At 35.5% G+C, this 25,147-nt stretch overlaps 1 protein-coding gene across 1 annotated transcript in view; it reads left to right on the forward strand.

The window, feature by feature from the left end:
- The window catches only part of ARID2 (AT-rich interaction domain 2), a 160,077-nt gene extending 135,730 nt beyond the window's left edge, over positions 1-24,347 (forward strand). The window contains exons 17-21 of the mRNA XM_040642361.1: positions 8,866-9,004; positions 9,096-9,181; positions 11,466-11,589; positions 11,677-11,768; positions 22,711-24,347. Coding sequence (XP_040498295.1) covers positions 8,866-9,004; positions 9,096-9,181; positions 11,466-11,589; positions 11,677-11,768; positions 22,711-22,855 — 586 coding nt within the window. The 3' untranslated portion in view covers positions 22,856-24,347. The remainder of the gene's footprint in view (positions 1-8,865; positions 9,005-9,095; positions 9,182-11,465; positions 11,590-11,676; positions 11,769-22,710) is intronic.
- The last annotated feature ends 800 nt before the right edge of the window (positions 24,348-25,147 follow it).

The following is a 25,147-nucleotide window of genomic DNA, read 5'->3' on the forward strand; positions in this document are numbered from 1 at the left end:
CTCCTCAAGTGATGCTGAGGTTCAAACAACTGGGTTCCTACTGAACCTTTTGCAGTTGTATTTCCTCCTGAAGGTTCTAACATAAGGTTTCGCTACTCCTGCTGTATAATCCTTAACGTTACTTTTGCATCAAGATGAGATTTTAATAATCATTGGTCTCATGGGAAATAACAGTGAACAACAAGAAACATCAACCTCACTATATGTAACAAATGAAAACTAGAATTTGTATTCTCTGTAAAGATGCTTTTACTTCTTCCAGAAGTATCATCCAAAATCCATGGTAAATCTTTAATTTCTTCTACTAATTGAAATTTCAGAAATAATGTAGTCAGTTTAAGGAGTTAAATGAAAAAAATTAAAATATTTAACAAAAACTAATGGCAGTTTTAAAAATTTTATTTTAAGGTAAAGTTTCTAAAGATTAGTTGAGTGTGATATATAAAACTGTCATCCTTTTTCTTTTCATTAAAGAAAATAGACTTATTTTTTAGAGTTTTAGAACAGATTTAGAGTTACACAAAAATTGGGAAGATAGAACAGAGTTCCCATCTACCCATCATCCAATTTCCCCTGTTATTAGCATCTTACATTAGTATGGTACATTTGTTACAATCAATATTGATAAATCATTATTAACTAAATTCCATTTTTTTTTTTTTTTCAGATTTCCTTACTTTTTACCTAATGTTCTTTTTCTGTTTCAGGATATCATCCAGAATACCATACTGTGTTTAGTTGTCATGTGTCCTTAGGCTCTGACAGCCGCTCAGACTTTCCTTGTGTTTGATGACCTTAACAGTTCTGAGGAGTACTGGTCAGGTTTTTTGTAGGATCCTCCTCTATCAGAATTTCTCTGATGTGTTTTTCATGATTAGACAGGAGTTGTACGTTTTTGAGGAGGATCGCAGAGTAACATGCCATTTTTGTCACCTTGTATTAAAGGTACATACCATCGACACAGTTTATGACTGTTGACCTTTGCCCATTTTTTAATTGGGTTGTCTTTTTCGAGTTGTAAGGGCTCTTTATATAACCTGGATACAAGTCCCTTATCAGATGTATGATTTGCACAAATTTGCTCCCATTTTTTGGTTGTCTTTTCACTTTCTTTTTGTGTGTGCATGTGCAATTTTATGAAAATTCTAGTTTAGTTAACATACATGTCTTTTCACTTTCTTAATGGTGTCCTTTGAAGCACAAAAGTTTTTATTTTTGACAAAGTCCACTTTATTTTTTCTTAAAACTGCCATCTTGATAGATTTGGAAATATTTGATATAGGGTAAGATATCCAGAGTGGAAATTTATAATTCATGATACATCAGTGACTGCTTAATTCTAGTTAAATTGCCAGTTTAGGTTGAAATTAATTTGGTAATTAGATTACTTGACAGCTTGGAATTCATTTTTTAGCATCTTTTGTTTAAATTTTGTGGTCATAAGACCAGAAGATATCTTCAGAGGGTTGATGCTTTGCACCCTGGAGTTTTTATCATATTAGCACAATGTTTGGCGCATAAAGGGCTTTTAATTAATATTTGTAGAGTGAGTTAAATTAATGAAGATGGGCTTGATTCTATAGTCAACAGTTCTTTGCTGACCTAGCGTGTTGGCATCTTATCTCTTCAACTGTGAAGGTAACAGCCCATCACTTTGCTGTCTCTACGTTTATAAAAGATTTTATATAAAAACTATAGAATCAATAGGTGTTTTGTTAATACTATTATACTTAGAGTTTGAGCTAATAAACCTTTATAAATGTGAGATTAATTTTATGTAATACTTTTTGGTAGCATTAGCTTAAGGTATGTTCCTCGGGCCTTAACTACTGATGCATAAAAATATGTTATTAGGAAAAGCCTTAATTCCTTCCACAGCTGATGGTAGAACTTTTTATTTTATGTCATTCTTTCAAACACTGGATACCAAAGAGTATTTGAAGATGGTACCCAAAACCAAAAGGTTATTACCATGAGACGAATTTGCCAAATCGTGCTGAAGTCCTTTTTTAGAGTTATTTAAAATATTTGGGAATAGAATTTACTAAGGTGAGAATCTAGCCTGCAGTTTACCAATAAACTTTATTTATTCCTAAGAAATTATACACAGAATAAGAGAATTATGTGCCAGTGCTAACCTGTTAAGCCTACTATGCTTTTGGAATTTGCCAGCATTAAAAATAAGAAAAAATTTATAGCATCATAGATACTATGTATAAAAGTATACTTCAGTTTTTACCTAGACATAAACTTATGTCTATTATCCAAGTTAACAATCATATATTAAAGTAGAGTAGGAAAAAAGTTAGGTCTTAGGCATTTTGGTTCCAAACCCCAGCTCTTGCCACATAGTTGTATGGCTCTGGAAGTTTACTTCTTTGAAAACTTGTTTTCCTTAGCAGTAAAGTGGGGATAATTTTACCTTTAACAAAGAGCCATCATTGAAATCAAATAAGATGATGTTTGTGAATATACCAAATACAGAGTAATTGATGAGCAAACAGAAGTTCAGGTAGGGAGGTACTTTATGCTGTGAGTAGCTTTGTCAGGAACAGTGTGAAGTGATACACTGCCACGTCTTTCACGGAGTCCGGGTGAGTAGCTAGTCTCAAATTCATTTGTATGCTTTATTTGTCTCATTAAAAACAGACAAATACACACATCATCATGCATTTTTATTTTATCTCCAAGCTTATGTTTAGTTAATTAAGTATAACATATTTATTGAAAATGCCTAAAGTGCATATGCACTTCTATACTACTTTCAGATGTGATTAAAATTTCAGTGGAAGGTACAGATTTTGGAAGCATATTTATTTAAACAAGGTCCCTGAGAATATATTTCCTACTTTACTGTGTAAAATATGTGACTGCTTCACAGACCAATAAGTTAGGAGCTGGGGCTAGAGTATTAAAGAGCAAAAACAGAAGTCCTTTCCTCAATTATTATTAATACTACTAATATTACTTATATTATAATATTATCAATATTATTAATTAGTAGAAGGAAAGGAGATAGGGCCAAAGACATTTTGGTTTTGACTATCTTCCATCCAAACTCCCCTCCTATGTTTGAGATATTTCCCATAATTTGAGTCTTACTAGAAGTCAGGACATATCTCTGTCTACAAAAGCCAAAAAAAAGAAAAAGGCCCAATACTTGCTTATTCCCCCGTTACCTCCAGCAGCTAAGCCAATGAATCAGTTGCTCTTACCTGTGGCTTTGAGTCTGACTGACTATAGCAGACAGAGGGCTGTAGCTACCACGGCATTTAGTTTCGCAAGGACACCAGTGCTGGGCTGGGACTGTCCAGTTTGCAGTTGTAATTTTTAGTCCTGTGTTAAGGCAATAAATTAATTTAATAGTGAAGTTAGTTGTCTTTTGTTTGGTTTTTCCATTTGGGACTTCTACAATTGGATATGTAATAAAATTGGGTAAGTCTGCCAGCATCATTGTTGGCTTGGGCTTTTTCCCCCAAATTTTATCAGCTTATTACTAAATCTCATTTGAATATAAAATAATGCATACCCGTGGTATTTCTTTGGCCAGAGAATGTTATTTGTGTAAAGCAATTAGATGTCAAGTGTTGAAGTAAAAGTTAATTGTTCTAAATTAACAATATAACTTTTTTAAAAGCTGTTTTTGCAGTGTCAATATTTTTGATGTATAGTACTATCATTTATGTGCATTTATTAACATTTATATGCACATCTTACTTTTAAACTAGAATTTTCCTATTAAAAAATATATATCCCATGTGTTTTAAGTCAAATTAAATGTTTTTGCAGCAGGAGTGCTATTAAGAGGGACATGGAATCCTTTTTGGTCATTAAAGATAAACAGCCTGTCAAGAACTTCAGCAACTAAGAAAACTTTAAATGAAACTATCTGAACTAAAGTGCTATTTTCAGCCTTTTTATTTATGTTTTAAAAACAAAAGAAACAATCATAGCTTTATAGCCACAGATGTTTGTTTCTAAATCGTTCTTTTAAATATGGTGAATTATTAAAATATTGTAAAAGGTATTAATATATGTAACCTACATAGATTGCAGGCTTTTAAATAATAAAATCTTTAGGGTAGTAGGAAAAGTATTCTTTATTTACTTCATTTATTTATGTGTTAATGATGCCTAAGATATTGTTTGATGGTAGGAAAAGTGAGTAAAAATCACTGTATAATTAACACCAATAAAGAAATGCTTATTGGCTTTATTTTCAAGTGGTAAAGTGTTGTAGCCGTTAGCAGCTGCGTGGGGTAACTAGAATCCGCAGACCTGCTCCTAGTAGCCTTATGCAAGTAATTTGTTCAGTTGAAACAAACAGCTGAAAGAAAAAAGAATTTGGTGAAGGGGATTTAAATAAAGGAATAAAAGCTAATCCTGAGCTTTAGCTGCAACTATTTATGTAAAGAGCAGGGGACTAGCCTTATAAATTGTATCGATGATGTAATTGAAAATGATATGTGCCTTTGAAGAATGGCCAATGATGGAGAAAATATTGTCAGATATAGTTACTGTAATAAACGCACTAAATATTGGTTAAATTTATCATTGCTTTGCCAGATATTGTAAATGTAGTTTCTATGTTTTGTGATAGTAAAGAGATCAAAGGAAAAGTGTTGTTTCTGTTGTTTTTAGTTGGAGTAGCATATATATTGTTACATTTAAGTATAGGGTTCAGTAGAAAGGAAAAGATTGAAGATGCAAAAGAGGAGGTAGTTTACAAAGGTATGTAACAGATTCCAGAATGTAAGTGAAAGAATTAACCCTGGAAATAGTGACTACTTCTGGCTAGGATCCAAGAGAAGGGGGAACTATGAGTAATGACAGAAAATTTAATACAGAGGAAAAGGAAGTTAGGGCAGCTCTAATAGAATAAACTTAAATTCTTTCAGGAATAGACTTCTTTTTCCAGACATGTAACAATAAGGCAATATCCCTAAAATTACAGACTCACACTATATAGGGGAAGACAGACTCTGAAACAATCAGATTGGTGTTTAACAAAAGGTGAAAAAGTTTGGAGCAGTTGTGTGGGGAATGTTTTCAGGAGCAGAAATTAATATAATAAATTGTAATGATGAGAAGCCCTTGATAATCGGGAGCATTAACTTGGAGGTGGACTAACTTTATGGAGCAAGGTTTGGCAAGTTTGGAATAGTTGTGGGGAAAGTCTCATGGTAGGTGATAGTAGGATAGACAAGGTGGAAAGACAAGATATTAGTAGTGCCGCCACTATGACTGCCGTTACTACTACTAATGATCATGGTAACAGCTCTCATTTAACTTTGGCCTAATACTTGCCAAATGGCTTTACATGTATCCTCAAATTTAAGCCTCACAACCACCCTGGAAGGTAGATTACCAGTCAGCAAAATGAGTTTCCGAAATGTTACTTGTCCAGTGCTTCCCCCTGTGGCTGTGCACATCAGGGGCCTGGGGGGGGGGGAGGACACATGTCAGAGATTGTATAGGTATTACAATGTTTTTCCACTAAAGTATCTTAGTGAAGGGCATTCTTCTAATGGCACCACATAGCCGCACTGTGGCCGCAGTGTATCAGATCTTATGAGCAGCAGTCCCAGTTGGGTGGCAGGGGTAGGTTATTGATGGAAAGGTAGTAGTAAGGAGAATTGTTCTAGGCAGTAGTATACAGTAGTGGCATCCCACCTTATCTCTTCCCCTAGCCCATTCCAGAAAAATCAATAACCTGCAAACTCAGTATCTCTTTTGCATTGGAATTGCATTTAAGCTTTAAAAATCCAGATATTCCATTTAATGTATTTGCAACCAGCTCCATTCATAGTTATACTAGAGCTTGTACCGTCACCAATGAATGGATTGTACGACTGGAGTAGTTAGATAAATAGTAAACAGACTTAGGATAGAGGGGAAAGGTAGTAGATAGGAGGGAAATAATAGACTGTGCTGCGCAGGTAAAGTGATGAACACTTGAAAATCCCTGTGATCTTAAAACTGTACATAAATACAGTTTCATATATTTAGTAATTTGATTTAAAGAAACACTAATTTTATCCCTTCTTCTTGTGACTGGTAAATTCATCAATTTTGTGTGTTGTAAATAAACTTGATTCATTTAATGTGCTGAGAAATGTTTTAGAATCAGGTATTATTTTGACTAGTGACTAGTAGTAGTACATTTGGATTTTGGTGTATGTGTCTGTGTGTGTGTGTGCAAACAGCTTTACCTTTTGATTAATAATTTTTAGTATTTAGGTAAGATACTAAAAACACAATAAGAAATGCCTCATTGTGACAATTATTAAAGCTCCAGTCATATTTATTTCATATTAATGAAATAGCATTGTTTGTACTGAGAATTAAGAGATTCCAAAGCTAAAAATGTACTTAATTTTAATTACACAGTAAACTCTTCTTTTTGTTACATCCCCACAACTTATTTTATAACTAGAAGTTTGTATCTTTTGTTCCCTTTACCCATTTGTCCACCCACCATCTCCCACCCGACAACCACCAGTCTCTTCTCTTTATGAGCTTAGTTTGGGTTTTTTTTAGATTCCATGTGTAAGTGGGATTTTATGGTATTTGTCTTTCTCTGACTTATTTCACTTGGCATAAGACCCTCTAGGTCCATCCATGATGTTGCAAATGGCAAGATTTTATTCTTTTTTATGGCTAATATTCTATTCTATATGTGTATACCACAACTTTTTTATCCATTTATCTATCAGTGGACACTGAGGTTGCTTCCATGTCTTGGCTTTTGAAAATAATGCTGCAGTTAATATAGGGATGTATATATCTTTTCGAATTAGTGTTTTCATTTTCTTCAGATAAATACCCAGAAGTAGAATTACTGAATCATCTGGTGGTTCTATTTTTAATTTCTTGAGGAACCTCCATACTGTTCTCCACAGTGGCTGTACCAGTTTGCATTCCAACCAACAGTGCATGAACGTTCCCTTTTCTCTGCATCCTCACCAACACTTGTCAGTTTCATGTCTTTTTTTTTTATACTAGCCATTCTGACCATCGTGAGATGATATCTTATTGTGGTTTTGATTTGCATTTCCCTGATGATGGGTGGTGTTGAGCATCTTTTCATGCATCTGTTGGCCATCTGGATGTCTTCTTTGGAAAAAAATGTCTATTCAGATTCTCTGCCATTTTTTAATTGGGTTGCTTATTTTTTGCTGTTGAGTTGCATGAGTTCTTCATATATTTTGGATATTAATCCCATTTTAGATACGTGATTTGCAAATACTTTCTCCCACTCAATAGGTTGCCTTTTCCTTTTTTTTGGTGGTTTCCTATGTTGTGCAGAAGTTTTTAGTTTGATGTAGTCCCATTTGTTTATTTTTGCTTTTGTTCCCTTTGCTTTCAAATCAAATCCAAAAAAAAATCATTGCCAAGACTGATAGCAAAGATCTTACCACCTGTGTTTTCTCCTACAAGTTTTATAGTTTCTTTAAGACCACATTCAAGTCTTTCATCCGTTTTGAGTTAATATTTGTGGACAGTGTAAGATAGTTGTTCAGTTTCATTCTTTTGCGTGTGTCTGTCCAGTTTCCTCAAAACCATTTATTGAAGAGACTGTCCTTTCTCCTTTCCCCATCATATATTCCTGGCTCCTCTGTTATAGATTAATCAATCATATACATGTGGGTTTATTTCTGGGCTCTATACTGTTCCACTGATCTGTGTGTCTGTCTTTATGCCAAAACCATACTGTTTTAATTACTACAGCTTTATAATATAATTTGAAATCAGGTAGCATGATGCCTCCAGGTTTGTTGTTCTTAAGAGTCTGGCTATTCGGAGTCTTTTGCATTTCCGTGTAAACTTTAAGATTGTTCTTTTTCTGTAAAAAATACCATTTGAATTTGGATAGGGATTGTATTGAATCTGTAGATTGCTTTGGGTAGTTTGGACATTTTAACAATATTAATTTTTCCAAGCCATGACAGCTTCACAATAAACCTTTGGTATATATTTGTATAAGTGAATATGAATGGCATAATGATTTTTGACATTGTCTTTATAATTCAATATTCAATTATTCTTGAGTAAAATTTATTTTAAAATTTCTGTCATATATCCTGCACATCAACAACTGGTTTAAATATAGACATACTTCTATGACATCCATAAAAAAAATCAAGTCATAAGAGAGCTCTGACATAAACGTTAAAGATAGTGATTATGCAAATATTTGAGTTGCTAGTTAGTAATTGAAGCCTGTTGCTGTCTGGATTCCAGTATTCTCTTTCATTGCCATATATTCTAATTAATAAGGGAAAATAGCTTCTGATTTTCTTTAGGTTGTGTCCTTGGCCACATACCTATTCATGATGTGAGAGAAAAATGAGAGCTGTGGCTTCTTAAACATGGACAAACAAAATGTGAATTCAACTAAAATGCTAGACTTACCAAAATTTGTAGCACTTAGATTGTTGGATCTAATACGCTAGTGTTTATTATATGAAATAGGGGATCTAGTAAATGCTTAAGCACCTTCTACAAGTATAAGAGAATATGATAGTTGTTTGTAAAATAGTTTTCTATTGTGTTTTAAAATGACATGATTTACTTTCAAGAGATTGTTAGCTGACTTTCATTAAAGGTAGGGAACTGAGAATGAAACATAATAAACTTAAAATGTTGCCCAAAGTCTTCAGTATAGTTGAATGATTTGATTTAGAAATATAAACAAATTTTCAAAATATTCCTTGAAATGAAATAAATGTGAGATTTGCCTACACTATTATGCTTAGTATTTCTGTGTATTGATCTGGGGCTTTTGTATTAGGAGAGCAAGTGTTCAGATTTAAAGAATATATGCAAATGCCAGAAAATTTCTACTACTTTTATTTTTTGTAGGTGGTTTCAGACACCCTCACAGGTTTTCTACCATGCAGCAACTGAACACGGAGGCAAAGATGTGTATCCAGGGCAGTGTCTTTGGGAAGGTTGTGAGCCTTTTCAGCGACAGAGGTTTTCTTTTATTACCCACTTACAGGTACACTTTCTTCATACCATTTGGTCAGTAACTCGCCTGGTTGCATTAAAGATCTTGATGCATATTCTTTTACTTCCTCTTTCTCAAAAAGGATAAGCACTGTTCAAAAGATGCCCTGCTTGCAGGATTAAAACAAGATGAACCAGGACAAGTGGGAAGTCAAAAATCTTCTACCAAGTAAGGACCACGAGTTTTCTTCCCATTGCACATACAAAAAGAAAAGTCAGGAAATTAGGCAAAGCACAGTACCAGTGAAAGACAGCTTAGCATATCGGGAAGCCAGAGACCTAGGTTCTAGGTGAGCTCTCCCATTAACCAGCTGTGTGACCCTGTTCAAACTGCTTAAATTCTCCAAGCATCACTTTTCATTCTGGCTAGAACGCATAGTCCTTTAGGACTTTGTGGCTGTAATGTTTTGATTCTAATTTGTAGACAAGTCATTAGAAGTAATGACAGATGATATTTGAGAAATGCTTTGTAAACTGAAAGTGTATATATGTTTCTTTGTCCTTCGAGAGAATAATTGAATATGTATTTGATAATGGCAAAGAGATTTCTTCCTACAACTACTCCTCTGAGGACAGGCCAGGGTGTCGTGTAAGGATTGTATACATATCACATTTACTGTATGGCTGTTCATTTACCTGTAATTTCACGAGCACATACTTGTAAGGCAGGTAGTCAAGTTCTAGTTGGGTGTAGATTCCTGTAAGAGCCTTATTAGATTTACATAGTATTTATCTCCTATTCTGTTTCTAACTGAGGCTTTAGTTGTAGAATTTGTAACCTAAATAATATGCTTAACTCTCAAAATGTGAAGGTATAATAATTTGTCACCATTTATTGAAATATTGGTGTGTACTTGGCATTGTGCCAGAGATACAGAATTCTAAGAACAAGACCTAGTCTATAACTTCACGGAGCTGAAATTCTAGGAGAACTAGAAGTATGGGGACACAAGCTGCTTGCATACTTCATTCATTCCATTGCTGTTTAGTGAGCATCTGCTATGTGCTAGGCACTAAAGTATGATATGAATATGTGACCAAGGTACGTTTTGCCGTTCGGTGCCTAGAGATCAAATGAGAGATATAAGTAATTCTTACTGTCTAGTGTAATCACTACTAAAATGAGGACATGCTGAAGACACTGTGAGAGCCCATGTAAACCAGTTTAGGAGACCAGGGAAGGCTTTCTGGTGGAAAGTGCATCCAAACTGAGACTCAAAGAATGAGGAGTAGTTAGCTGAGAGGCTCATAAGTCATAGCCATGAGTTTTGATCGTATCCTAAAGGCAAGGGGAAGTAATTGTTCTGCCAAATATATTTTTCCATATTTTCACTGTACTTATTTGTATATATCATGTAGTGTATAAGAATATGTTGGAATATATTTGGTTTTGCTTAAATTTGGAGGAAAAGATATTTGGGATATCAGTTACAATCAATCAAAAGTCTTTGTCACTTAAACCTAACATCCAGTAACAGTTGTATCTGTATATAGTCTTGTCTGTAGACGTATATGTAGATATCGATGTGAACTGGTTTGCAATTTGAAGATTGCTTTACATTCAGAATTAGTTTACTTATATTTAAAAGTGCCAGAAATCGCCCCACGTCGCAGACGCGAGACCTGAAGCACAGAGGAGCAAATGGAAGTTTTCAAAGTCACACAGGTAGTTAGAGTGTCAGAAATAGACTGTGTTTCCTCACGTGTAAGTCATTGCTCTTCCCACCATCGCATCACAAGAATGTAACAGATATTGATGCAGTTTTTCTCCTTGACCGAGGAATCTGGCATAGTTCGAATCTTTTATATAAAATCTGTCTCTGTACTCCCTCCATTCTGTATCTTTCATAAAGGACAGTAGAAATACACTGAAAAGATTGATTGATATTATCAAATAATGATGAAAATAAGATGATATAACAAAGTAATAGTTTGAAATACAGTGGTTAGCATAATTTCTTGTTACTATCATGGTAGGTTATCTTCCTGGATGACCTATTCCTGTATCAACACAGTCTTCTGTAATACTATTTTACTTTTAGGTACTGTTTAACAAAAATAACTAGCAACTCAAGTTGTAGACTATTTCTTCTTTGTTAAAATCTTCACATTACATTCAAAGATGTGAACTCCACAGTGTTGATACCATGTTGTGTTGCTTTTGATTGCATGTTTACCGGCACAGTAACTTTAAAGATGGACTACAGTTGAACATCTGTTGTTTGCCTTTCAATTGTTAGATTGGAAAATAAAAGACTTGAAACTTCAGCCTGATACTAAGAGCCCCTTTGGCTAGGCTGACACAAAGTAAACATTAATGCTGGGTCACGGGAGCCTTTATTTATCGTGTATCCAGTTTCAGAGTAGCCACCCCAGGGGCTGGCAGCTTGGTCATCCTTGTCAGTCTGTCCGCAACGTCATGTTAACGAGTTCTCTCTCTCTCCTCAATTTAGGCAGCCTGCTGTAGGGGGCACAAGCTCAACTCCTAGAGCACAGAAGGCCATTGTGAATCATCCCAGTGCTGCTCTTATGGCTCTTAGGAGAGGATCAAGAAACCTTGTCTTTCGAGATTTTACAGTAAGCAAGCCTTGAAAGCCTTACCTGAAAAGGTGTGAGCACTGTATGATTTAGATCTTTATTCTTTTCTTTTCCTTTCTTTTTAAGGATGAAAAAGAGGGACCAATAACTAAACACATCCGACTAACAGCTGCCTTAATATTAAAAAATATTGGTAAATATTCAGAATGTGGTCGCAGGTGAGTAATCTGTTTTCCTAAGCCAGAGTGAACTTAGATCATTTTACTTTTACACGTAAGTTAATAAGATTAGATATCTGTGTTTTTATTCACTGTTTTTCTCATCAATTTTGTGAGTATATCCCAAAGCTTATGCCAAGGTCAGGTCATCATGATCTCTTAAAAGCCAAAAAAGTAGAAGTTGAAACAACCAAAAGGTGATCTTTTAATTTGTTTTATTAGGTTAATTTTCTTGCTGACCATAGAATTTAGAGCAAAAAGTAGATTTACTAAGGAGAAACCTTAGAAGTTTATGGGGGAGGGGAAGAGGAATGAATTGGAAAATGAATATATATCATTTGACTCATGTGAATTAAGATGAAATTTAGTTTGGTGATCGGTGTTTTCATAAAGTCATCAAAGTCATAGATATTGCTAAGATTCACTGTAATGCTCTGAAGTTGAAAACTGACTTTCTGGGGTGCCTGGGTGGCTCAGCTGGTTAAGTGTCTGACTCTTGATCTCAGCTCAGGTCTTGATCTCAGAGTTGGGAGTTCAAGCTGCATGTTGGGCTCCAAAAAAAACCAACTTACTTTTTAAGGGACTTAAGCAAGAGAAAGTCAAGATTTTACAGATCTGTAGAAAGTAGAAACAATCACTCTAATCCTTGAGAGAGCAAACATGGAAAGTTCTGTTGATGCCTTTTGGACTTTGTCTCCCTTGGAGCTTGTCTCCAATTTTCTAGTATTCCTTCTGCATTTTCAACTGACTCATCTTAGGCTCTTTTGCTGAGAAGTTGTCCTTTGAGGCACCGTGCCTTCTAGCTAGTGACTTTCTCTCTGCATTTCTCTCCTTGGACATGTTAGTAGTCCCATCTCCTAGACATATCCTGCATCTACCTTATTTCTCCCCCCCCACCCCCATTGTACCTTGTCTTATTAGTTCTTTTACATTTCTTGCAGGAACCTTCCAGCTGAATTTTCCAACCATGAAAACAGTGGTATACATTATAAAAGAAAAAAAATGAATTTGAGTGTATCAAACTTCTATAAAGATGAATAAAATTTAAAACTAAAGTTTAAAAAACAGTATTTGCAATGCAAAAGTTACTGTATTTAGTGTACCAGTGTTCTCACAGATGAATAAGAAAAATTCTTAACATTCAAATAGAAAAATAGCAAAGTTTTTCAGAAACAGAAATAATGAAGGTTTAGTCACCATACGAGAACACCAGCATTTTCCTCCTTGATTCATAACATGGTTTCTTACTACCTTTCTCACTGTATTTTCCATTCCACTCTCCTTGTGCTTCATAACATTTCAGTTTCAGCCCAGACAAGCCACGTACAGATTCCTAATCGAGCTAGACTCTTTCAGGTCGCACTTTTGTACCTTTGGTTCCAATGTTCATACTCTCCTCCCTGCCTAGAATGCCTTTCTCCCTGTGGTGCTGGCCTGTTGAATATCTGGAAACCCTTCATGATTCAGCTCAGGTAGCAGCTTTTGTGTGCAGCCTCCTATGCTGTGTGCCCCTTCCCCATCGAGTTTGTTCTCTTTTTTCGTAACTTGTCTTACAACATTTTTTTTTTGGAAGCTCTCAATATTTCATTACTTTTTTAAATTGAAATTCAAGTTAGTTAACATATGGTGTAGTTTTGGTTTCAGGAGTAGAATTTAGTGATTCATCACTTACATATAACACCCAGTGCTCATCGCAGCAAGTACCCTCCTTAATCTCCATCCCCCATTTAGCCCATCCCCCACCTCACTTCCAGCAGTCCTCAGTTTGTTCTCTACAGTTAGGAGTCTCTTATGGTTTGCCTCCCTCTCTGTTGTTATCTTATTTTTCCTTCCCTTCCCCTATGTTCATCTGTTTTGTTCCTTAAATTCCACATAGGAGTGAAATCATACAGTATTTGTCTTTCTCTGACTGACTCATTTCTCTTAGTGTGATACACTCTAGTTCCGTCCATGTCATTGCAAATGGCAAGATTTCATTCTTTGATGGCTGAGTAGTATTCCATTGTGTGTGTGTGTGTGTGTGTGTGTGTGTGTATCTCACATCTTCTTTTTCCATTCATCAGTTGATGGACATTTGGGCTCTTTCCATAATGTAGTTATTGTTGATAATGCTGCTATAAAGATTGGGGTGCATGTGCCCCTTCAAATCAGCATTTTGTATCCTTTGGATAAATACTGGGTTGTAAGGTAGCTCTTTTTTTAACTTTTTGAAGAAATTCCACACCGTTTTCCAGAGTGGCTGCACCAGTTTGTATTCCCACCAAAAGTGCAAAAGTGTTTCCCTTTCTCCACATCCTCACCAACATCTGTTGTTTCCTCAGTTATTAATTTTAGCCATTCAGACAGTTGTGAGGTAGTGTCTCATTGGGGTTTTGATTTGTATTTCCCTGATGCTGAGTGATGTTGAGCATTTTTTCATGTGTCTGTTAGCCATGTGGATGTCTTCTTTGGAGAAGTGTCTGTTCATGTCTTCTGCCCATTTCTTAACTGGATCATTTATTTTTTGGGTGTTGATTTTGATGTGTTCTTTATGGATTCTGGATACTACCCCGTTATCCAGTTTGTCATTTGCAAATACCTTCCTCCATTCTGTTGGTTGCCTTTTAGTTTTGATTGTTTCCTTCACTGTGCAGAAGGTTTTTATCTTGATAAAGTTCCACCAATATTTCTTTTTGCTTTTGTTTCCCTTGCCTTCAGAAACAGGTCTAGTAAGAAGTTGCCTCAGCCAAGGTCAAAGTTTGCTACCTGTTTTCTCCCATAGGATTTTAGTGGTTTCCTGTCTTATATTTAGGTCTTTCATCCAGTTTGAATTTATTTTTGTGTATGGTGTAAGAAAGTGATCCAGTTTCATTCTTCTGCATGTGGCTGTCCAGTTTTCCCAACACCATTTGTTGAAGAGATATAACAATTTTACTGTTTTGTAAATAGCTTAGCTGGTTTTGGCTCAGGTCATGATCTTATGAGTTGTGGGATCAAGCCCCGTGTCAGGCTCTGCGCTCAGCGGGGAGTCGGCTTGGGATTCTCTCCCTCTGCCCCTCCTCCTACTCCTGTGCACACTCACTCGCTCTTTCTCAAATAAATAATCTTAAAAATAGTTTTTATATGGCTTTTTTCTCCTGCTGACCTATGTGTAGACTTTCTCTGAGTAATCTTTGTAGCCTGAACACCTAGCACAGTACTTAATATGTAGTAGATAATCTCTACTTTCTGTTCATCCTTAAGATTCAACTCAGGGGTTACCTCTTCCTTTCCTGACATCTTCCTTACTAGCCTGCCCTGACCTGTGGTGCCACAGGTCCTCCCTACCACCTCACATGTTGCGCATTACCACCCTAGATGGCGAGATCTTTGAAAGCAGGGATCGAATCTTGGTTTTCATTTTTGTGTCCTCAGTGCCTAGCATATTGTTTGGAATGTAATAGCTGATTCAGTAGTTTTTGATTGATAGATGGAAGGAAAGAAGTCTCACAAATTCATTCTTTTCCAGAGTTCTGATCTGGAATTTATATAGATAATTGGAATTCTAAAAGTAATTTTATAACTTTTTCTTAGCACTTTTTCCTCACATTCGGACTGCACATTCTTAGGCTTATAGCAGAGCCACTTTGGCTAGATCTACTGTAATTATTGAGCCAGAAGTTTCCATTTTACTGTTTTTGTTTTGTTGTTGATTTCGTTACTTTATCTTTAAACCTTCCAAATGTCTTCTGGCATCTTCAGTTACTATGATCTTAGAGTAGCAGAATCAAAAGAATGAAAACAATCCATTAAATTCTTACCATTCATCCTCTCAGTGAAGGCTGAACTGTAGAACTTCATTCAAACATCTCCAGTGATGTGGAGTTTTGCTTAGCAAGAGTACTGACAGAATCTGGCAAACGTATGTGTGAAGAAGAGAGTGTAGGAAATCAGATAGCTGCAAAAGATAATTCCCTGTTGAGATTTCTCATCTCAACAGAGATGAGAATGGAATAAGTAACAGGGTATGATTTTTTTTAGACTAAAGCCAACTCTGTTAGCAATAAGAAAATTGCAGATTGATAGATACATGGATATTTAACTTCATTCTTGTAGTACAGTATACTGAACAATATGAAATGTCAGCATTTTTAAAATCTGAAATTCAGAATCTGATTGTTTGAATAATGTAAAATGTTTAAATCCAGTTTATCTCCATTCTGATGAATTTTGAGCTCTGGAGAATTGCAATATATTTCTCCTCCTTTTGATTTATATACCTTTTATCAATATAATATATGGGTCTTATTTAAAAATCAAGTGGTACTTTTCTATACACTGATAATGAACAGTCTGAAAAATAAGAAAATAGTTCCATTTACAGTATATCAATCTTGAGAATTCCTTCAATATTGAATCCCTTTTTCTTGAATCTGAATTATTTCCTTTACTTGATTTACTCCCTCACACTAACGCATATCCTCCAATAGTTTTAAAACCCCACATATCTGAAGATGTCTTTGTTTCTATTCATGATAGTTTGGCTAGACATAGAATTCTAGACTGAAAAGGTTTGTTTTGTTTTGTTCTGTTTTTTAAGTCTGTGAGGGCATTGCTCTCCTGTTTTCCAGCATGCAGCTCTGCTCTTGAGAAGCCTGTCACATCCTGGTTCCCTTTCCTGTGTTTGTGATCTGTTTTCTTCCCTAGAAGCATCTAGGATCTTTTTGTTTTGAATCTCACTTTCTCATATCCTGAAGTTTTATGATGTTGTGTCTTGGTGTAGGTGTTTTGTTGCGATCAGTCAAGTGGGTGTTTCATTTCAATGGATCCTTTCAATCAGGAGATTCAAGTCCTTCCATAATAGGAATTTTTCTTGTATGTTTGTTTTATAATTCTCTGCCAACCATTGTCTCTATTCCCCATTTCTTGAACTTCTGTTTTTTGGATGCTAGACCCTCACAGATTGATCCTCTAATTTTCTTTTCTCTCTTAGTTTTCATTTTCGTCTGTTTAATTTAATTCCTGGAAATTTCCTTGACTTTATCATCAAGTCTATTGAATTTTTACTTAGGCTATCCTGCTTTCATTTCTAAGAGATCTTTGGGAGTAGTGCCAGTTGTTGCTACCTTATTACACCCTATTCTCCCCTATAAGTATAGTTGCTGTTTCCCCTAAATTCCTTAAAAGCATGTGGGCTTCATTTTCTGTATTGAGAAAAAAATACCAGCAAGCCAATTAGAAGCTTTGAGTGCGTGATCTCCACATGTCACTGGGGATTGCCATTTTGGGTGACCCCTCACGAACCAATTTATTTATTAGAAGTCCTTCAAATGTCAGTCTCTAGGGAGAGATTGTTTCTCCAGGGGAAAATCTCTAATTTTCTTGCCTTTGGAGGTGGGCAGTTTGGAGGAGGGTCAGTGTAAAAATCCCATGTTATGGAAACAAATGGGAGAGGGAGACCAGGAGGACTTCACTGTGGTTGAGTACGTTACTTTCACCTAATCCTGTTTTTTGTCTGTTTGATCCCTCACCCCCAATCCTTCACTGTGTCTATGTTTCTGTAAGTCCTACGCCTTGCCTTTCTGGTTTAGTTTTTTCAGAAAATTTTCTTTAACTCATTTTGTACAATTTTGGGAGGGAAAGGAGAAAAACCTGCCTTCAAACTGCTAATTTGTATCTTAAATTGTTTTCACTAATGCTTACAGGTTATTTTTCATTATCTATTAAGTATATTAAAGTAACACAATGTTTATCCTTTACTAAACATATCAAAAAACACCTTGAAATTTGAAATTGAATACCATTTTATACAACAAAACAGACATACTTTGTTTATCTAGTGAGTGTTTATTTTTTAAAACCCCCAAAAGTAAAAGATAATAATTTATTACAAAAATGGAATTGTTATGGAATGCCTGGATGGCCCAGTTGGTGGAGTGTGCAACTCTTGAGGGTTGTGGGTTTGAGCCCCATGTTGGGCATAGAGATTACTTAAAAAAAAAAAAAAAATCTTAAAAAAAAAAAATTGTTACTTTAAAATCATCCTGGTGATTTAAACTTAGTCTTCTAGTTTTATCCATGTGACATAAAAATAAAAGAATACTTTTTAGCATGTGGAAAAATTATTGTAATTTGTGAAATTTTTCAAACTGAAAGATTTTTCTTTATCAAAATGTTCATTAATTATAGAGGGAAAATAATTTGATTCCCACTTTGTAATTTTTTTATTATTAAAGTATAATTCACATACAGTGTTCGTTTCAGGTATACAATATAATAATCGAACAATTCTATACCTTACTCAGTGCTCATCAATATAAGTGTACTTTTAATCTTTAACTATTTTACCCATCCCCTCACCCACCTCCCTGTTGGCAACAACCAGTTTGTTCTCTGTATTGAGGAGTCTGTTTTTTTGTTTGTCTCTTTTTTAGTTTGTTCATTTGTTTTGTTTCTTAAATTCTACATGAGTGAAATCATATGGTATTTGTCTTTCTCTGACTAATTTTAGTTAGCTTTATATCCTCTAGGTCCATCCATATTCTTGAAGATGGCAAGATTTCATTCTTTTTGATGGCTGAGTAATATTCCTGTGTGTGTGTGTGTGTGCATGTGTGCGCACACGCGTGTAGGCTCACACTACATCTTTGTAATCCATTCATCTGTGCATAGGCAGTTGAGTTGCTTCTGTATCTTGGCTATTGGAAATAAAGCTGCAATAAACCTAGGGGTGCATATATCTTTTCAAATTACGTAAGTTATTTTTAAATCAAGTTTTATAGGACTATTTTTTCTTTTCCAGAAAAAAATTGTAGAAATTTCTAGTTCATTTAAAAATTTGTTTAATAAATTTTTGAAGTAAATCATACCTAAAGTATTAAAAAACAGAATAAAACTCAATGAATCATCGCAGGTGAACCACCCACAGAACCAGCCGTCCAAGTTCAGAAATAGAGGAACACCAGTACCACAGAGCCCCTTTGATTCCCCACCTCTCTCTATCTCATTTTTCTCAATGGGACCATGATCCTGATGATACACCATAGAATTTTGCCTGATTTCGCACTTTATATAAGTAGAATCAAATGGTGTACATTTTTTTGTACTAGCTCCTTTATTCAGCTTTGTTTGTGAGATTCATTCATGTTACATGTGGCAGGACATTGTTCATATTATTGCAGTATAGAATTCTGTTCTGAGAATATACTCAAATTTGTTTTTTCCATTCTACTTTTGGTAGGCATACTGGTGGTTTTCAGTCTGGAGCTATTAAAAATAGTGGTGCTATGAACATTCTATACATGTTACATTTGGCCATATATGTATATATTTCTATTGAGCTTTTAAGAAGGATTGGTGATTTATAGGATATTATAACTTGAGTACGTAGTGCCAAACAATTCCAAAGAGATTTTATCAACTTATACTCCCTCCAGCTATGTATGAGAATCACAGTTGCTCCACATACTTGCCAACATGTGGTATTGTAGTGTTAATTTTTAGTTTTAGCCATTTTGGGGGGTGGTATATGTACAGTATGGAAACTACAGAAAAGCAAATAGCCAAATGGCCAAAAAACATGAAAGATGCTCAACTCCTTAGTCTTTAATCTCCTTTTTTTTTTTTTTTTAAGATTTATTTATTGTTTGAGAGAGAGAGAGCGAGCATGAGCAGGAGGGGGAGGGAGCGTCTGAAGCCGACTCCACACTGAGCGTGGGGCTGGACGCGGGGCTCGATCTCACGACCCTGAGATCACAGCCTGAGCTGAAACCAAGAGTCGGATGCTTAAGCGACTACGCCACCCAGGGGCCCCAATTTCCTTTTTTTTTTTTTTTTTACAGTTGTTTTTACTTCTTCCTTTGCTCTCGAGTGGCAGAAATGATACAATCCCCATGTGTTCAATTTTGGCTTTAAATTTCTGTGTTTTTTCCCATAAATTTTTTTCCCTACAATGTTCATTCAAAATTTGGAAGTCTAGTTCCTTCCTCTTCTTTAGTTCCTTTTACCCAGGGTTATTTTAATGAAGGCACTGCAGTTCTTGGGTAATCTCATGCTGGTTGATTTTTTTTTTTTCTGGCATTTTTCTGACATTTAATGTAGAAGTTTTCGCACAGAAGGTAAACTTGACATAATTTTGCAGTGAACATCTATATATACCAATCACCTAGCTTTTACCATTAATTGACATTTTACTGTACTTTTCTTATCACAGAACTATTTCATCCTTCCATTTGGGGCTGATTTTTACCACTTTTCTCCTCACCCCTCAGCATCACTGTTTTTTTCTGGACTGTGCTCACTTTAATAATTTCTCTTCTTTATATATATAGCCACATCAATATTGTAATTTTGGGGGTAGAAAATTTTTAAGTTTACAAATTAAAAAGAAATAGCTGCTTTTATGGAGTAATGTCTCATTCAGGTGATAAACTTCCCATTATTAATGAAGGGAAAAAAACTTGAATCATCTGTAGAATATAATTTTTATTTTCATATAAAAATTTCTTAAAAGCAGCCGTCTTAGGGGCACCTGGGTGGCTCAGTCGGTTAAACAGCCGACTCTTGATTTTGGCTCAGGTCATGATCTTATGGGTTGTGGATTGAGCCCTGCGTCGGGCTCCACACTCAGCAGGGAGTCTGCTTGAAGATTCTCTCCCTCTGCTTTCCCCCCCAACACACATGTGCTCACAGTCTCTCTCTCTCTCTCCCTCTAAAATAAACCTTAAAAAAAAAAAAAAAAAAGGCGGGGCGCCTGGGTGGCGCAGCGGTTAAGCGTCTGCCTTTGGCTCAGGGCGTGATCCCAGAGTTCTGGGATCGAGCCCCACATCAGGCTCTTCCACTATGAGCCTGCTTCTTCCTCTCCCACTCCCCCTGCTTGTGTTCCCTCTCTCACTGGCTGTCTCTCTCTGTCGAATAAATAAATAAAATCTTTTAAAAAAAAAAAAAAAGGCGACCATCTTATTTCCCTCCAGCTGTTTTCTGACATGATCTGAATTTTTATTTAATTTTGCCTTATTGTGGCAAGGACACTTAACATGAGATCTACCCTCTTAACAAGTAGTTAAGTGTATAATATGTTATGGTTGGCTGTAGCTCCAGTGTTGTATAGTGCATCTCTCAAGCTTATTCATCTTGCTTAACTGAAACTTAATGACCATTGATCCTCATTTCCTTCTTCCCCCAGCCCCTGGTAAATACCATTTCACTCTTTGATTCTATGAATTTGACTACTCTAGAAACATGATCTGAATTTTCTAGAAGTATGAATGAAGCTTGTTACAGAATTATGCCTGGCAGTCCTCCCATATTTAGAAATGTACCACGGAGAAAGGCCAAATAGTCAGATGATCTTCCCTAATTCTGCTACTACTGTTTACCTAGAAAGTCATTTCAGTTTAGGTGCCTCAAGATGGCCTCAAATTACTCATCTGTAAATTGAACAGGTTAAACTAGTCGTTTCCCAGATTCCTCCTCTTCCTGCAATACTATATTAACGTTACTGTGTGTAGAACTGTGCATTGTTTCTTTAAAAACTTCAGAGTTTTGTTTTTTCTGTTTTTTAGATTCCATGTATTAGTGAAATCGTATATTTATCTTTTTCTCTCTGACACTTTGCAGTTAGCATCATACCCTCTAGGTCCATCCATGTTGTTGCAAATGGCAAGATCTCACTCTTTTGTTTCATGGTTGAGTGATACTCTGTTGTGTTGACATACCGCATCTCTGCCCGTTCATCTGCGGTTGGACACTTGGGTTGCTCCCATACCTTGGGTGTTGGAGATAATGTTTCAGTAAACGTGGAAGTGCACATACCTTTTCAAACTAGGTTTTTTGTTTCCTTTGAGTAAATACTCAGTAGTGGGATTACTGGATCATTTGGTATTTCTATTTTTTTAATTTTTTTGAAGAACCTTGAATTTTTGGTAGAATTCACTAGAGAACCCCTGAACCTGGTGTTTTCTGTTTTGGGAGGTTTTTGGGTTTTTTTGTTTTTTCAATTTCGTCAATAGATACAGGCCTTTTCAGATATTCTGTTTCACTTTGTGTAACTTTTGGAAGCCTGTTTCTTTCAAGGAAGTGGTATGTTTCATCTAGAGTTTCAGATTTGTGGGCATAGTGTTATTCATACTAATTTTTTATTGCCTTTAATGCCCATGGGATCTGTAGGGATCTTTGGTACCTTTCCCTCTTTCATCTCCAATATTAGTAATTTATGTACACACTGTTTTTCCTTAGATGGCATGTCTTAGAGAGTTCTTGATTTTGATGTTTTCAAAGAATCAACTTTTGGTTTCATTGATTTCCTCTTTTCAGTTTCATTCATTTTGGCTTGAATTACTTCTTCTACTTACTTTGGATTTAATTTGCTCTTCTGTTACTAGTTTCCTAACGTGGAAATTTTGATTATTGATTTTAGATCTTCTTTTCTAATAATATGCATTCAATCGATGCTATAAATTTCCCTCAAAGCACTGCTTTCCCGGCATCCCACAGATTTTAATAAGCTGTATTTCTATTTTAATTTAATCCAAAGTATTTTTAAAGTTCTTTTGAGATTTCTTCTTGACCCACGTATAACTTCATGTTACCCATCTGTTGTTTACATCATAGACTTGGGGATTTTCCAATCAATTTTCTGTTATTAATTCCTGGTTTAATTCCATCTTGGTCTGAAAACTGACCACATTGCTACCAGCATTCTTTGAACCATCGTTTTATACATGCGGCTTCTTTAAGTGTATTAAAAGCAGCAGTATGTGGTATGTGGTAAAAACATTTGTTCACTGAAAAATTGCTACATGAATACAAGGAAATTCTGTCATGCCTGGAAACACTTTTTACCCATGTAAGTTTATAGTGTATTCCATTCACCAAAGTGTGCTGAACACATCCTCTCAATGAAGTAAAAAATGTTTAGTTTTTAAATTGCAGAATCCATAAGAGTCATCACTGACCTCAGAACCTCTCTTTGGTTTTTTTCCAGATTGTTAAAGAGACATGAAAACAACTTATCAGTGCTAGCCATTAGTAACATGGAAGCTTCCTCCACCCTTGCCAAATGCCTTTATGAACTTAATTTTACAGTTCAGAGTAAAGAACAAGAAAAAGACTCAGAAATGCTGCAGTGAAAAATAATTCCACTTCTACAGTGGGGACTCAAAGTCACATACATTTCACATACTGTTACTGAAGAAAGCACCAAGTCTTAATGGAACAGAGACCATAGAATGAATTATTTTATCTCCTCCCATGATGCTGAGAGGAAGCTTCGTATTCTGATCTCTGAGCGAATCCCTTTGTTCTCTGTTTAAAAAAAATCTAAAAAGAAAAAGAAAAAAAAAAAACTGCTGTGGGATTGTCAACCAGCTTATCTGCAGGATGTCTGTCAGATCTGATAAATCCTGATGGAAACTGGTATGATCAGAATTCAGTACCATCCACATTGGAATATACATGGAATATTGTAAAACCTACATGAGCAGATGAAATAGAAGCATTAAATATTTTTATCTATATCCAAAAAGGAGCACATTTTTATATTTACAAAACCGTTTAAGCTGGTTTGAATAATTAAAAAAAAAATTTCAGCACACCTATACCCCCGATCTCAGAGGGGGCCACCAATATCTAGCTATGGATTGTGTGTTTTGTTTAGAAATCAGTAGCTTGGTTTTCTTACTTGAGCCAATATATTTTCACTTATTTATTATCATAAAAATTTACCAGTCTGAATAGATCTTGTAAATATTTGTGAATAGAACGAACACCTTTCATGCCACTGCAGCCACTGGAAATACATTCTGTGGTGTCCTAGAAGCATTATTGGTAGGTTCTAAAGTTTTCTAGACTTTCCTGTCAATTGTAAGTAATTGTGATATATTCTACGCAGTGGATGAATGTTCTTTAAATTTGTGTAAATACTTCTGCAAAGGTACTGATGCTGTAAAGTCAAAACAGTTTTGTGGAACTGTGATTTTTTTTTCTTTTTTTTTTTCTCTTTTTTTTTTTCTTTTGTTTTGTTTTGTTTTGTATTATACACCTTGTAGAACTCATTTTGCTGGCTGAAAGAGTATGGAATAATATATCTCATGTCATTTTTGTAGAAGAAAAACTATTTGAAGGTATTTTTTGGTTTTCCCTAACATGTATCCACTGTAAACGTTTGTCATGTGCAAGCTCAGAGCTTGGACAGAATTTTTTGTATTTGTAAATTGGTTTAAATACATGGAATTTTATACAGGTTTTCTCCTGTGTTATATATGCATTATGTGCAGGTATGATATTTTCTTCACTACTTTTTCTATCTTAATATAGTGTGGAATTTTATTGTATTATTCTTCCATTCTTAATACTGTACCACATTCCTGCTCAGAAACTGCTCACTTCCTTAAATTGTCTTCTTCCCCCCAGCGTGAAATGTATCCATTTATAACTGCCTATTGCCTGTTCTATTAGCATCCAAAAATGTGGAAGGCCTCCCAACCACCATTTCTGCTGTGTCCTTAGGATGTGCAGTAAAAAATATAGACCTAACAGTTTATGTTATAGAATGGCTTTATTTACTTTGGTGACTGTTTATAGTTTTTAAATAAAAGACTGAACATTTTCTTGAGTCCTTCATTTCTGAGTATGCTTAAGACATTCTTTAAAAATATAGAGAGAATCCCAAATTTAGCTGAAGACAAGGTCCAGTCACCTATTTAATTATATGTCCATTTATAATACATTAAATAGAGAACCGATAAAAGAGGTCCTTTTCATGACAAATTCGCCTGAGATAGCAGGAGACGGAGAGTATTTTCTATTTGTCATGATGTAAAGCAAAGCCAGATTACTGCTTGATACTGTGTTTTTTGATTGTTCATTCAGAACCACGATGCACCCAAATCTTCAACTTGAATTTAGGGGCAGATTCTTAGAGTGAAAGGATCTCAGTTTGGATATAAAAAAATTTTTTTAATAGTTTGAATCAACTGGTACTGAAGGAAAATCTACTTTCTCCCTGCAGCGGGATCCCCGGCGCTGCACTCTGCCGTGTAGTCACGAACGCTAAAGACTTGTCAGCCAACGTTAGCCACCGTCATTTCCGAGGGTCGTGGGGTGTATTCTTGGCCCACCTCCCAAGACTGGGGCTACCCACTTGATGCCGCAGAGATCATGTGGATAACACTAAAATGTCCTCAACTCCCCCAAACTCATAAGGCTCCCAGTTGTTGATACCAGTTGGAGGGTATTCATTGTACTTCTCTAAAAAATCTCAAATTTTTCCAAACTAATTTTGTGTAACATCAATGTATGTTTTAAAGGTACATGTTTCTTTGCAAAATAAGAAACTGCAGGGTAATTAGAAAAGAGAAGAAAGTCCAGGCTCAGAAAAGCGGTTTTCGCACGCACCATTCTTGCACCTCATTGGAATTGCA

Source organism: Ursus maritimus, unplaced genomic scaffold (assembly GCF_017311325.1).
Source record: "Ursus maritimus isolate PB19 unplaced genomic scaffold, ASM1731132v1 scaffold_26, whole genome shotgun sequence".
In the NCBI taxonomy this organism is placed as follows: Eukaryota; Metazoa; Chordata; class Mammalia; order Carnivora; family Ursidae; genus Ursus; species Ursus maritimus.